This window comes from Microcaecilia unicolor, chromosome 12, assembly GCF_901765095.1.
Source record: "Microcaecilia unicolor chromosome 12, aMicUni1.1, whole genome shotgun sequence".
NCBI lineage: Eukaryota > Metazoa > Chordata > Amphibia > Gymnophiona > Siphonopidae > Microcaecilia > Microcaecilia unicolor.
In genome coordinates this window covers 86,236,972-86,252,356 of record NC_044042.1, presented here as the reverse complement: position 1 = coordinate 86,252,356, position 15,385 = coordinate 86,236,972, and the positions used below count along the sequence as shown (strand labels likewise).

The following is a 15,385-nucleotide window of genomic DNA, read 5'->3' as shown; positions in this document are numbered from 1 at the left end:
GATTTGCCCCAGCGTCTGTGGTATGCGGATTTAGTTCATCTCTTGGTGGAGACTCTGCTTTGACTTCCCTGTCTCTGGATCTTCTCCATCAGGATTCGGTACTAATGGAGGAGCCCTCCAGCTTTGGTCTTACGGCCTGGCCTTTGAGCGGTCTAGATTGAGGAAGAAGGGATATTCAGATGCAGTGATCACCACATTACTGCAGGCTCATAAACGGTCCACGACAACTGCATATTCACAGGTTGTGGTGTGCACTTCGGGGATGGTCGCCCTTGGGGGCTTCGGTTTCCCAGATGTTGGATTTTCTACAGGAGGGACTGCAGAAAGGGTTGGGTTATAATTCCCTCAGAGTTCAGGTGGCGGCACTTGCCTGCTACCAGGGACGTCTGTTGGGTTCCTCCTTAGCAGCACATCCAGATGTAGTGCGATTTTTATGGGGTGCTCTTCACCTTCGGCCTCCGTCATCGAACGTATCTGGGCTGGAGCTTGAATTTAGTTCTCTGAGGTTTGATGTGTGCTCCCTTTGAGCCCCTATGCAGGGCGTCAGATAAGGATTTGACCCTTAAAACAGTGTTTTTGGTGGCCATGGCATCAGCTCGGAGATCTAGGCATTGTCGTGTCGAGACCCTTTTCTTCAATTTTCAGAAACTGGCGTAACCTTCAGGACAGTGCCGAAAGTTGGGTCAGAATTCCATCTTAATCAGGCTCTCTTTCTCCCTTCTTTTCGGCGGGACGTCTACCAGATGGAGTTTGCATCTCTGCGGCTTCTGGATGTTCAGAGGGTCCTTCTTCAGTATTTGCACATGTCCAATGACTTTAGGCGCTTGGATCATCTCTTCGTTCTTCAGGCGGGTTCCCATCGGGATGAAGCGTCGTCGAAGCCGACAATTGTGCACTGGCTTAAGGAAGCCATTGCATTGGCTTATATCTTGGCCAGTCATTCTACGCTGGACGAACTTCATTCCCATTCTGCTCAAGTGATTTCATGGGCATAAATGGGTGTTCTGACTTTGGATGAGATTTGTCAGGTAGCTACTTGGACGTCACCGCATACCTTTTCTGGGCACTACAGGATAGATGTAGCCATGTGGGTGGGTGTGCGTTTCGGTGCGTCGGTATTGATATGGCGAGCGGCAGCTTCCCCCACCCTATTTAGGGAGTACTTTGGTGCATCTCACTAGTTCTGGGTTCATCTGCTGCTAAGGCGTATAAAACGGGGGGGGGGGGGGGGGGGGGGAGATAGAAACAGATGATGTCTCGAAGTACCGAGACGAATAGTTCCTGGTTTCTGCTACTGTGGTTGCAGTGCTTACTGTTCAGATTGCGCTGTTGTGGTTTGCTGTTTGTGAGGAAGTTTTCAGTTCTTATGTTCCGGATTACATGCCTACTGCTTTGAGATGTGATATATACTAAATGGCATAGGGGCTGGCTGTCTGGTGTGACTCCCTTCAGTTTAGGTTCTCTGTCTCCACCTTCTGGTAGACAGATACAACCCACTAGTTCCTGGATTCATCTACTGCGACTAAAGGAAAGAAAATGATCAGGTAAGGCATAATTTTACCATATTTATTTTTAAAGGTAAAGGACCATCAGGAGGATTGATTTTTATGGCATTCACTGCCACACTCATTTCGTCATCGGTCTAACCTTATTTTTAAAGTTTTCTTTTCTTAATTTTCTAATTTATTTTTTAAAATTCACTTCCAACGTGCAAACTTAGCTAATATCGTGAAAGACTTCACTTCTCTTATATTCATTTCACTTGTTGGGGGGACTTATTGCCGACACGAAGCCATGTTTCACTTTGGCTGCTTCAAGGCATATTCTCCATGATCATCTTGGTTATAACCATATATCATCCTCAAGTATTGCTGACAGTATTCAACTTACTAGTAAAGATGTTGTCCCCCTCTTCCTTGAACTGCACAGCATGTGACAATAAGGTGATCTACAACACTGGGGTTGCCGAAGTTTCACCTGTCTTTTGCCATTTGCGGGAAACAGATTGTAGAAGTCTGTCTGTCATTGGCCTCCGTTCCCAATACTCTTGCCCAAGATAACACCTCATCAGCCATATTGTGTTTTTATCCTCTTTTTATTTAGGCATCCCCTTTGTCTATCCCATGCATTGTTGAATTTGCTCACCATTTTTGACTTTACTACTTCTCCTGGAAGGGCATTCCAGGAGTCTACTACTGTTTCTGTGACAAGCTATTTCCTGACATTATTCCTAAGTCTACTTACCTGCATCCTCCATTCATTTTCTCTAGTTCTACTGTCCATACCTGTCTGAAAGAGGTTTGTTTGAATATTAATATCTTTCGGGTACTTAAATGTCTGTATATAATCACCCCTCTCTCTTTTTCTCAAGCATATAAGTTTTCAAGTTTTCCAGTCTCTTCTCATATGTCTTATGGCACAAATATTCAGCAAATTGGAGTTCCTGTGGGGTTGTTAAAAAATTTAATTTCTCCGAGGACAAGCAGGCTCAAATTCTTACTTGTGGGTCGTTCTCCGCGACGGCCCCAGGAGACCGGAACTTTTCAGAAAAAAACCTAGAAGTTTGTAGAATGCTCTGCCACGTGGGCTCGAGCGCACCGCGCATGTGTGAGTGGCTTCCTGCCCGCGACACAAGCGTGACCTAACTAGTTCTTTTTTCTCTGCGTTCAAGAGAGTTGTGTTCGACCGCTGCTCTCTTGTTCTTTTGCTCCAGGAGAATCGCTTTTACCGCTTTTTTCGTATTTATCGCGCCCTCTTTCTTCTTTACTTCAAATAATATAATTTTTTTTAAAACTGTTTTTCCCATATTTTTTAGGATTTTCTCAGATTTTTCAAGGTTCCTTTCTTTTTCGTTGCGGCCGCCTCTTTTTTTTTTTTTTTAAATTTATCATTTTACTTAATTACATTCACATTTATCACATAAATGTAAGGAAATACAGAAATTAATATAAAAATGAAAACATTTTCTCTCAACAATATATATTTACATAATTGTCCACAATTGGAAGATCCAAGATCAGGAAAACAATCTTAAAGAAAATAAGAAAAACTCAAAATGGTTAATCTTACACTTCACATTTTCTGAGGGAGGAAGGTTAATTGGTTATTGCAGCCGGTACAGTGGTAACTGAAGGAAGTTGCTGCAGAGGATTCTTCATCTGTTTCCACAAACTCTCTTATAATTTCTTAGGTTCAAACAAATAAGTAATAAGGAAATAAAACACTTACAAGGGAATCGCGCTAGGAAGGTCCCACCTAGGGCAATGATTCCTGGCTTAAAAGCCAAGACCTCACACCTCCCAGTCTGCGATTCCCTTGATGTGTCAGGAAATATATACATCTTTGAACCCAAGAAACTATCAACCATGTATCGGAAATACAATTTCAAAACATTGTTCCTATCTAAATCAAAGACGAAAGTCACTAATAATAACTCTATCTATAACTTCTGAATTTTCCAAAATGTCAGTTAAACTTACATCTCTTTTCTCTGATAAAGAAGATTTTAAAGGAAATATAATTTTAGTCACCAAAAGGTGGCTATCAGAAGGTATTAGCAAAGTATCAGAGAAATATTTCTTCAAGAATTCAGTAGCTGATATATAGGATATTATAGATAAATTTATCATTCTCAAGTTATTTTCCCTTAATTGGTTCTCCAGAAATTCCAATTTTTACAAGAAAGATAACTATTCTTCATTACCAAATTATCTGATTTTCCTAGAGAAGCCATTTCCGTAATCAAAGTCTCTATTTTTATATCTTGGACTTCCACTTTGTTAGATAAGTATTAATATAAATTCTTTAACTCACATAGTGAAAAATTTTAAACATCTGAAGAAGAGAGTTATTCACATTCTGCTGCAGTTCCTACAGTACATCCATTATGACATTATTGGCTTCACCAAGTCCAATTTCTCCACAGAAATCGCTCCAGATATCTTCGGGGCGAAGAGCTCACTCTCCAATCCCCCAGTTGGTTTATTATCCGAGTCGATGCTGCGCCAGGACCTCCTCGGGTCACATGAAAATCCTAACCCACTTCGGGCGTTTCCATTATTGACCTCCTTAGCGAAGCATTACTATTTCCGGGTCTTGGAAGGGTCGTGCCAACAGGGGGACTCAAAGTCTCTCCCTCCACTGAGATTCGGCAATAAAGCCTTGCTGTTCCCCGAAGCAAGAATCGATATCCCCAACGTTATGACCCCGAATCTCTCCAAAATAGACTGAGAAGTGGTGGGAACCCCAGCGGTGTTTGAGGAGGACAGCACCACGGCTTTGCCTTTTCTCTTCCCCATTCTCTGGGGAGCGCGCCCTCTTCAGGCATTCTGGTGTAAAACGGGAACTCAACTAGCGTACGTCCTCCCTCAACGCCATCTTGGATCCTCCAGGTTGGGACACTCTTTGTCTGGTTTCTCCTCAGAGGCCTGTCTGATATGGGTAACCCTACAGCATAGCCCTCTGAGTCATTGAAACTCGGAAGCCCCTCCACCACTTACAAGGCGGTGTCCCTTCGGAGGGGCGGCCGCCTCTTTTTTTTGTTTGTTTTTTTGTACTTTTTTTTTTTTTTTTTTTTTGCATTTAAAATTTAAATACATCTAATACATAAATGTAAGATATGGAAACAAAATTAAATCACAATTCTAACATAGGAAAAATAACCCATTATTTAGACCACTATTTATGAGCAAGAAACAAGGTATGATATACTACACAAAGGAAAAAAAGAACAATATTAAGCAGGGACATGCGGATATCAGCAGCCGGAGTACATCAGCGTATTTTCACTCTATTAGGAGTTCTGGGAAAGTTCTTGACTACTTTCTTTGGCAATTAAGAAATCTTTCATTTTTTTGGGTTCCGTAAACATATAATTCACAGTATTCAAGGACAAAATACAACGACAAGGAAAAATTAACTTAAAGACTCCCCCTATTGCAAGAACTCTTGGCTTTAAACTCAAGAATTCTCGCCGACGGGCCTGAGTGTCCTTGTTCAAATCAGGATAAATTCTAACGGTACCCCCAAGAAAATTATCATTCAAATGCTTAAAATACAGTTTGAAAAATATTCATCTTATCCATCTCAAGTGCAAAAAGGAAACTATAAGGGTAGTCCTTTCCGATACTAAATCCATTGAATTTTTCAGAAATTCTGTTAGATTCATCTCAGGTTGTTGAGGACTCAGAGGATTTGATTTTCTCCCAGTTATATACAGGGTTCGTACAATAGGGGGAAACCCCTCTATTGGAACTCCTAAAATTTCTTTGAAATATTTACGAAGCATATCCAAAGCTGGGATCAATGGTGATTTAGGAAAGTTAATAAATCGTAGATTATTCTTTCTCCCCTGATTATCGAGGAACTCTAGCCTTCTTGCCAGAATTTCTCTATCCTTAACGACAACCCCAGCAAAATTCTGAAGATTAGAAAGTTCAGTCCTTAAAGACTCCATTTGAACTTCTTGACTCTGAGTTTTCTTAGTCAGTTGTTTTTGAGACTGTTTCAGTTTAGACAAATCTTCAGTAAAGGAATTGGTTACCTTTGAAAGTAGAGAATTCATTCCCTGAATTACATCCCATAGATTCTCTAAAGTTACCACAGTCGGTCTTCTCACGTCCAACATCACCGGAATAGAGCCCATTGGAGTGGGGGTAGATGTACCTATACCCCTCTGTTGTTCCGTTTCACTCACCACTGGGGAAAACGCTGTGGCGTGGCCTCCTTGGGGTTGGGGGATTCTTTCCACTTCGGGCGTTCCCTCAACACCCCTTGCCAACTGCATGCTATTTCCGGGTTGTGGAGGCGCTGTGATCGCCGGCGGGCTCAAAGAGATCGCCTCTACGCTGTGTCCCGCCGATGAAATAGCGGAACAATCCAAAGCTGGTAACCGCGTGGCCAGTGGCTGAAGCCCGAACTGCTCCAGAACCGTCTGCCGAGTAGCAGGAACATTCCCAGGGGCCAAGGAGGCCGGCAGACTGGTTTTTCCTTTCCGTTTCCCCATAATCGCTCAGGGGTCGGAATCTGCAACACCGCTAAGCGATCTGGTAAGTGCGGAGCGCTTTCAGACACGTCTGCTCTCGTCGGCCATCTTGCTCCTTCAGAATATCGTTTTTTGTACTTTTTTAATTGGCACAATCGAACCTTTTGATTTTACAGACGCTATTTTCCTGCCCATGTCATCGAGGACTCCCAGCGGCTTCAAACGCTGTACTCACTGTAACCAGACCATCTTGAGTACCGACCCCCACGCGTGGTGCCTCTAGTGTCTTGGGCCCGATCATCTTCCAGCTGCTTGTAAGCTGTGTCAGTTAATGAAGAAAAGGACCCAGGTGGCTCGAGAGGCTTTTTCCTGTTTGGTCCGGTCCTTCGACATCGATACCGAGGTCGGCAACGTCGAGGGAAGCCGCATCGAGAGTCCAAGTAATGGCTGCTGAGAGACCGCTTCGAGCTGGGAGCAACGAGGCATCGAGTGTGTCTCCATCCATCTCGAGGCCTACTGCTATGCAGGCCCCCCCCCCGGGATCAACCTGAGTCGGACCCGGCCCCGAGGAGTTGTGAAGATTCCACATCCTCCTCGGTACCGAGGAGTGTCGATGACGAGCGAAGGCGAAGAAGCATCGTCATCGATCTCCTTCCAGGCACGGTACTGAGAGCGGGGAGCCGACGGTGTCAGCACCCGAGAAGCATCAACGCCGGGAGGATCGCTCACCCTCCATTCAGGAGGTGCCGATGCGTCGGTCGTCCGGCAGCCTGGTACTGACTCTCGAACCCCCTCAGATTCTGGCACCGACTCCTGCACTGGCCCCACAGCCTTTTCCGATGGCAGCTCTCGATGAGCGTATCTGGGCCCTTCTTCCAGAACTTCTGGAAAGATTGCTTCGTCAGTCTGCCTCGGTGTCGGGGGTGCTTGCGCCTCCCATACCGACTGCTGAGACGGCATCTGGGCCATCACCCGTGTGGAGGTCCCCGCCCTCAGTGCCGCTTGCGGTATCGGAGCCGGTTACCACCTGGGTCGACTCCCCCTCGACGTCGGTGGAGGAAGCTTCGCTGGAGTCCAGACAGGGGTCGACTTCTTGGCATCCCCCATGAGGTTGTCGATCCTCGAAGTCGAGACAGGTTCGGGTTCAAGCTGATCTTAGGGAGCTTCTGTCCGATACCGAAGAGGAGCGCTCATGGGGAGAAGAGGAAGACCCCAGGTACTTTTCAGAGGAAGAGACCTGCGGGCTTCCCTCTGGTCCTACTCCGCCGATTGAAGTACGAATGTCTTCACCTGAGAGTCTTACTTTCTCATCCTTTGTACGGGAAATGTCTAAGGACATTCCATTCCCTATGGAGGTTGTGGATGAGCCCAGGGCTGAGATGCTAGAGGTTCTGGATTATCCTTCTCCACCTACAGAGGTTGCAACAGCCCCCCTGCACAATACACTCAGGGAAGTGCTGATGCGGAATTGGTCTTGCTCTCTCTCTAACCCAGTGGTCCCCAAGAAGTCCGAGTCCCAGTACAGAGTCCATGGAGAGCCTGTGAAGGTGAAAGCCCAACTTCCTCATGATTCCATGGTGGTGGACTCTGCTGTCAGAAGAGCCAAGAGTACTAGAGACTATACCTCGGCGCCCCCAGGCAGAGAGTCTAGGACCTTGGATTCTTTTGGGAGGAGAACGTATCAGGTCGGAATGCTCGCCACCAAGATCCAAACATACCAGCTTTACACGAGCATTCACTTACGGAACTCAGTGAGGCAACTGTCCAGTTTAGTTGAAGCACTTCCTCCGGAGCTTGCTGAACCTTTTCACCAGGTGGTCAGGCAGCAGAAAGCGTGTTGCAGATTCCTGACCAGGGGTTCTTACGACACTTTTGATGTAGCATCCCAAGTAGCTGCTCAAGGTATAGTGATGCGCAGACTCTCATGGCTGCATGTCTCTGACCTGCTTCAGAAGACCCAGCAGCGAATGGCGGATGTTTCTTGCTGGGGGGATAATCTCTTTGTAGAGAAAGTAGAGGATATGGTCGATCAGATGAAAAAGCATCATGATGCCATGGATTCTCTCTCCCACCGGACGTCTTCTGCTACTGCCTCCTCATCCAGGAGGTTTTTTGGAGGGACGAGGAGTGCTTCCTATCCCTATAATAGGTGTAGGTACACTCCTGCCTCTCGGCAACTGGTTCAGGCTCAGCCCCAGCATGCGCGTTCTCGTCAACGCCGTGTGCATAAGGCCCTAGGGCTCCCCAGCAAAAGCAAGGGACGGGCTTTTGACTGGCTCCAGTGCAGCATAGCCGCAGTAAAAGTGTCCGTACCAGGCGACTTCTCTGTCGGGGGGGGGGGGGGGGGGAGGTTGATATTTTTTCACCAAAGGTGGCCTCTTATAACCTCCGACAAGTGGGTTCTTCAAATAGTCCGGTTAGGATACACACTCAATCTGGCATCCAAGCCTCCAAATTCTCCACCGGGAGCTCAGTCCTTCAGCTCCCAGCACAAGCAGGTACTTGCAGAGGAACTCTCCGCCCTTCTAAAGGCCAGTGCGGTCGAACCCGTTCCACCAGGGGAAGAAGGGCTGGGATTCTATTCCAGGTACTTCCTTGTACAAAAGAAAACAGGGGGGATGTGTCCCATCCTAGACCTAAGGGCCCTGAACAAATTCGTAGTCTGAGAAAAGTTCAGGATGGTTTCCCTGGGCACCCTTCTTCCCATGATTCAGGAAAACGATTGGCTATGCTCTCTGGACTTAAAGGACGCCTATACTCGCATCTCGATACTCTCAGCTCACAGGAAGTACCTTCAATTTCGACTGGGAACTCAGCACTTTCAGTACTGTGTACTGCCTTTTGGCTTAGCATTTGCGTCCAGGGTCTTCACAAAGTGCTTGGCAGTTGTCGCAGCATCACTACGCAGACTGGGACTGCATGCGTTCTCTTATCTCGATGATTGGCTCGTGAAGAGCACTTTGGAGGCAGGGGCTCTTTGGTCCATGCAGATGACTATTCAACTGCTGGAGCTACTGGGGTTTGTAATAAATTATCCCAAGTCCCATCTTGTTCCAGTGCAAAAATTGGAGTTCATTGGAGCTCTGTTGGACACACGGACGTCTCGAGCGTATCTCCCCCAGGCAAGGGCAGACAATCTTCTGACCCTAGTGTCCTTGGCTTGGGCGTCTCAACAGATCACAGCTCGGCAGATATTGAGACTTTTAGGGCACATGGGGGCTCATTTTCAAAGCACTTAGCCTGCCAAAGTTCCATAGGTTTCTATGGAACTTTGGAAGGCTAAGTGCTTTGAAAATATGCCTCATGGCCTCTACAGTTCATGTGACTCCCATGGCACGCCTACACATGAGATCAGCTCAATGGACCCTAGCTTCCCAGTGGTGTCAGGCCACAGAGGTTGTCATCCATCTCTCCACCGACTTTTGCAGTTTTCTTTAGTGGTGGACCATTCGATCCAATTTGACCTTGGGACGTCCATTCCAAATTGCTCAGCTGCAAAAAGTGCTGACGATGGATGCATCCCTCCTGGGGTGGGGAGCTCATGTAGATGGACTTCACACTCAGGGAGCCTGGTCCTTTCAGGAGAAGGATCTTTAGATCAACTTCCTGGAATTACGAACGATCTGGAACGCGCTCAAGGCTTTCAGAGATCGACTGTCCAATCAAATCATTCTTATTCAGAAAGACAATCAGGTTGCTATGTATTACACCAACAAGCAGGGGGGCACCAGATCTTGCCGTCTGTGTCAGCAGGCCGTCAGGATGTGGCTTTGGGCTCACCGCCACGGCATGCTTCTCCAGGCCACGTATCTGGCAGGCGTAAACAGTCTGGACGACAAGTTGAGCAGGATCATGCAACCTCACGAGTGGTCTCTCAACATGGATGTTGTCTGCAAGATCTTCCGAGTGTGGGGCACCCCCTCAGTGGATCTTTTTGCCACTCAGCTCAATCACAAAGTCCCGCAATTCTGTTCCAGACTTCAGGCCCACGACAGACTAGAGTCAGATGCTTTTCTCCTACATTGGGGGACAGGTCTTCTGTATGCGTATCCTCCCATACCTTTAGTAGGGAAGACTCTGCTGAAACTCAAACAAAACCGTGGAACTATGAATCTGATTGCGCCCTTTTGGCCCCGTCAGATCTGGTTCCCTCTTCTTCTGGAGTTGTCCTCCGAAGAACCGTGGAGATTAGAGCGTTTTCCGACCCTCATCACTCAGAACGAGGGGTCGCGTCTACATCCCAACCTCCAGTCTCTGGCTCTCACGGCCTGGATGTTAAGAACTTAGAAGTTGCCTCCTTAGGCCTTTCAGAGGGTATCTCCTGAGTCTTACTTGCTTCCAGGAAAGATTCCACGAAAAAGTGTTACTCTTTTAAATGGAGGAGGTTTGCCGTCTGGTGTGACAGCAAGGCCCTAGATTCTTTCTCTTGTCCTACACGGACCCTGCTTGAATACCTTCTACACTTATCAGCGTCTGGTCTCAAGACCAACTCAGTAAGGGTTCATCTTAGTGCAATTAGTGCTTATCATCAACGTGTAGAAGGTCAGCCTATCTCTGGACAGCCTTTAGTAGTTTGTTTCAATGAGAGGTTTGCTTTTGTCAAAGCCCCCAGTCAGACCTCCACCAGGGTCATGGGATCTCAACGTCGTTCTCACCCAACTGATGAAGCCTCCTTTTGAGCCACTGAATTCCTGCCATCTGAAGTACTTGACCTGGAAGGTCATTTTCTTGGTGGCTGTTACTTCAGCTCGTAGGTTCAGTGAACTCCAAGCCTTAGTAGTCCATGCTCCTTATATTAAATTTCACCATAACAGAGTAGTCCTCCGCACTCACCCTAAGTTCTTGCTGAAGGTGGTGTCGGAGTTCCATCTGAACCAGTCAGTTGTCTTGCCAACCTTTTTTCCCCGTCCACATACCCGCCCTGGTAAGGACAAGTTGCACACCTTGGACTGTAAGAGAGCATTGACCTTTTACGTGGAGCGGACAAAGCCCTATCGACAGTCCACCCAGCTGTTTGTTTCTTTTAATCCCAATAGGATGGGAGTGGCCATCGGAAAACGCACCATCTCCAGTTGGCTAGCAGATTGCATTTCCTTCACTTATGCCCAAGCTGGGCTGACTTTAGAGGGCCGTGTCATGGCTCACAATGTTAGAGCCTTGGCTGCGTCAGTGGCTACCTTAGCCTCCATTGAAGAAATTTGCAAGGCTGCAACGTGGTCATCAGTCCACACATTCACATCTCACTACTGCCTTCAGCAGGATACCCGATGCAATAGTTGGTTTGGGCAGTCGGTGCTGCAGAATCTGTTCGGGGTTTAGAATCCAACTCCACCCTCCTAGGCCCATTTCTGTTTTGTTCCAGACTGCACTCTAACCTAGTTGCTTTTTTTTTTTTTCTTTCTTCAGGTCAATCCATGTTATGTCCTCACCGTTGCGAGGCCCAATTGACCAATGTTCTTTGTTTTGAGTGAGCCTGGAGGGCTAGGGATACCCCACAAGTAAGAATTTGAGCCTGCTTGTCCTTGGAGAAAATGAAGATAATGTACCTGTAGCAGGTATTCTCTGAGGACTGCAGGCTCAATATTCTTACAACCCTCCCTCCTCCCTGTTGGAGTTGTTCCACTTATAGTGTTTTTGCTTTTTATCTAACTAGTTATGTCATGCTCGCGTTGCGGGCGGGAAGCCACTTGCGCATGCGCGGTACGCTCGGGCCCGCGCGACGGAGCATTCTACAAACTTCTAGTTTTTTTCTGTAAAGTTCCGGTCGACTGGGACCGTCGCGGAGGATGACCCACAAGTAAGAATATTGAGCCTGCTGTCCTCGGAGAATACCTGCTACAGGTATGTATCTTTATTTTATTTATTAGGATTTATTTACCGCCATTTTGAAGAAATTCACTCAAGGTGGTATACAGCAAGAACAAGTCAAATATAAGCAATAGACAATTACAGCAGTAAAAATATTGAAACAGCAGTACAAATAGTATGCTATGTTATAATGGCAACACAGCACACATTAAAACATTTTAATAGACAGCAAAGGGTGTAAGCAAAGATGGAACATAGATAAGACAGAGTAAGAAAAGACTAGTTAGAGAGAGTTGCAAATGAGGTCAGAAAGGTGCTTGAACATTATCTTGGATAGGAGTGGATAAACATGTTCTGCTACAATATGTTCAGCCGGTGTCATTTACTTCTTCCGTTAAAAACCTGGTTGAAGAACCAAGCTTTCACCTGCTTCCTAAAGTAGAGATAATCTTGAGTTCAGCAAATTCTTTCAGGGAGAGCATTCCAGAGCGTTGGTGCTACTTCAGAGAATGTTCGCTTGCGGGTATCACATCGTGTGATGTCCTTTGGAGAGGGTGTGGTTAGGGAAACTCCTTGGGAAGACCTTAGTGATCTTGAAGGTATGTAGAGGGAAATCCTGTTCTTCAAGTACTCTGGACCATTTCCTTTAAGGGCTTTGAAGGTCAGTGTGTGTTAAATTTTGTCATCATGCTTTTTCTAAATTTTGTAAACTTTGATGTCGGTGATTAAAGGCAGTATGGTAAGTACAAATAAACCATGAGCCATCTGCTGGCAGGGCGACAAACCTACTTGTATGAACTGATCTGTTAGGATCCAAGGAAAGGCAATTTTGAGCATAACTTGTGTTTTTATGACTAAATGAGTTGAGGGACTGAGACGCATATTCAAAGCCATTCAAGATCTCTAGCCAAGGCAGTGAAGGTGAGCTTCACATCTTTAACAGCCTTCGTTAACTGAGTAGCCATTGCCATAAAAATTGGGCCCACTAATTTCTAATTCAAAAACTGCATTGGCCTATAGAACATGGACTAGAGTCAGCAAATTAATTTATGGATACCCTGGCATCTTTTAGTGGAACATCATTTGGCGTTGTCATTACATTGTAAATGTTTGCTGTTGTAAATGTTTGCTGTGACATCTGTCTTTGGTTATTTCAAATATGTTTAGAATTTTCTCCATTTTAAAATTGTTTTAATATTGTACTTAAAAAAAATACTGGAATCTATCAGGGTGCGGCAAACTGGGGAAGAACAGAAAAAGAGCAATGGCATGAACCATTGGTAGATGGAGGGAAAAAGCAAGGGAAATTTGGGGGGTAGTTAATGGGCTTGAGGATTTGGGGGAAGATGGGGCAAGCAGAACAGCAGAAAAATGTTTGTGAAGGGGCAATAGATTTAGAGAAGAAACTTTGTGTATGTGTTGTGGGGGTGGGGTAGAGTTTTGGGATTCTCTATTTTATTTTCTAATTTAAAAAATAATTTTAATATAGTTTGGGATGTCATCAATAAGCACTGCAGAAAGCTTTTTAAATATTGGCTTAGACTATGAATTTCCTGATTTTTGTTTATATTGGAACTGTAATCTTAGCATAATTACTTCTTGTAAAGGATTGCACTATAGGGCTGTATGGCTACATTGTGCTCAGTATGTGTGCATTTGTTGTTTAATGCAGTTGCACTTTTAACATCCATCCAGGAGATAGTTGTGATTAATGTAGCCTAGGAATATGGTGTGGGCCTTCCAGGAGGTGAATTTCTTTTCTTCTACAAATTGTATATTTTAAGGATAGGAAAAGTTGGTTCTCTGTCATTTGTCTCCATGAGTTGTATGCTGTTTCTCTGCAGATTAAAGTGGTGAAATTCTCCTACATGTGGACGATAAACAACTTTAGCTTCTGTCGAGAAGAAATGGGTGAAGTGATCAAGAGCTCCACCTTCTCCTCTGGAGCCAACGATAAACTCAAATGGTAAAATTTTTTACTGTGATACAGTGAGCTGTAGGCACATAGTACTAGGTATGAGGGGAATCCTCAGACACATACTGTAGTAGCTGAGAATTGGGACCCTTCAAAGTGTGCAGCATGTGAGGGGAGGGATGCGAGGTTCACTTAATCACATGAATTCTCTGAGGACAAGCAGGATGGAATATTTTTATTGATGAGTGATATCATCTGTTGGAGCCTGTACTTCCCAGCAGCTATTCTGGGAGCATTTAGAAGTGCCTCACTGCATGTGTGTGCCTTCCCCTTTGTTGGTCATTTGCACACAGCTGGTGTATCTTGCCTCACTACCAGGCCTTCTTAGGCCTCATGTACCTGATTGTGGTTGGGACTAATTTTTTTTCATCATCAAGACATTTGATTTTACTGTAGTCATTTTTCCAGACGTTCCTTAAAATTCCTAATGGTTTTAAAAGTGCATCAGGTGCACAAGACTGTATCTATCCTGGATACCCATAACTGGTGCTTGCAGTGCCTGGGGGCCCCTTCTTCACATCTGTGGTTACAAGGGTTGCGAGCAGTAGCATGAAAAAATTTTATGTGCTGAGAAGTCCAGCCCATCAACTTTGACATTGATGACATCTTTCTCAATGGTTTCCGAACACTAGGGATACATTGTCATCAAAGATACCTTGAGTATCGAGTGTCGATAGCAGCTGCTGGGATTGGGCATCCTCCAGTCTCCTCTCGGAGAAAGATTCGTCCTCATCAACTTCAACACTGAGGGATGGTGATGCTTTGCAACAGGCAGAGGCCAAGACGCATAGACATTGATTCCCCTCGAGGCACAATGTCAAGAACATCAAGGTACCAAAGTCAAAAGTACCCTCAAAGCACTCCTGATGTGAGGGTTGTTTGCTCTCCTTGGCATCAGATGGGGTGCAACAGCCTCCATTGACCTGAGACTGGGTCACAGATATACACCAAGACTTTCACTGCAACAACTGAACTCCAGCCTTTGTTGATAGGAGTCCTTGAGGAGGAGTGGCTCAGGGCCACAATCCAGGAGCAAATGGATCATCTCCTGACTCAACAGAAGGCTGTGGCATCAAGGACATTAATACTGAGGCCTGAGGCAATTTAGCTTATCAGCCTATTCGACATTGAAGCCTGGAAGGGCAGCAAACTCAGCTCTATATGAGTCTGTACTTGCAGTCCTTGGTATGCAGTATGTCTGACTTGGCAGACACTCTTTCACCAGAGCAGGCTGCTGGTCAAGCAGCAAAAGGTGTATCTATGCCCAGCATGGAGTGGAGGAATAGCCTAGTAGTTAGGCACAAGTCTTGACATTCAGAAGTGGCCGGTTCAAATCCTACTGCATCTCTTTGTGATCTTGGGCAAGTCACTTAACCCTCCATTGCCTCAGGTACAAAATTAGATTGTGAGCCTTCCAGGGACAGAGAAATACCCAGTGTACCTGAATGTAACTTAACTTGAACTACTACTGAAAACGTTGTGAGCAAAATCCAAATAAACAGAGTACAGCAATGTGCAGACTTTTATGTTTGTGTGTGTCTGACTTGGACCCAGCAGTCCAGCAGAGATTGGCAGATGCCAAGTGCCAGGAGAATAATCTTTTTGGAGAGAAGGTGGAG

The 15,385-nt window shown here is 45.7% G+C and overlaps 1 protein-coding gene across 6 annotated transcripts in view; it reads left to right on the top strand.

The window, feature by feature from the left end:
* Positions 1-15,385, top strand: part of SPOP (speckle type BTB/POZ protein) — a 302,309-nt gene that overhangs the window by 140,581 nt on the left and 146,343 nt on the right. For all 6 annotated transcript variants that reach the window (XM_030221297.1, XM_030221291.1, XM_030221294.1 and 3 more), the window contains one exon: positions 13,636-13,757. In XM_030221297.1, the coding sequence (XP_030077157.1) occupies positions 13,636-13,757 (122 nt within the window). The remainder of the gene's footprint in view (positions 1-13,635; positions 13,758-15,385) is intronic.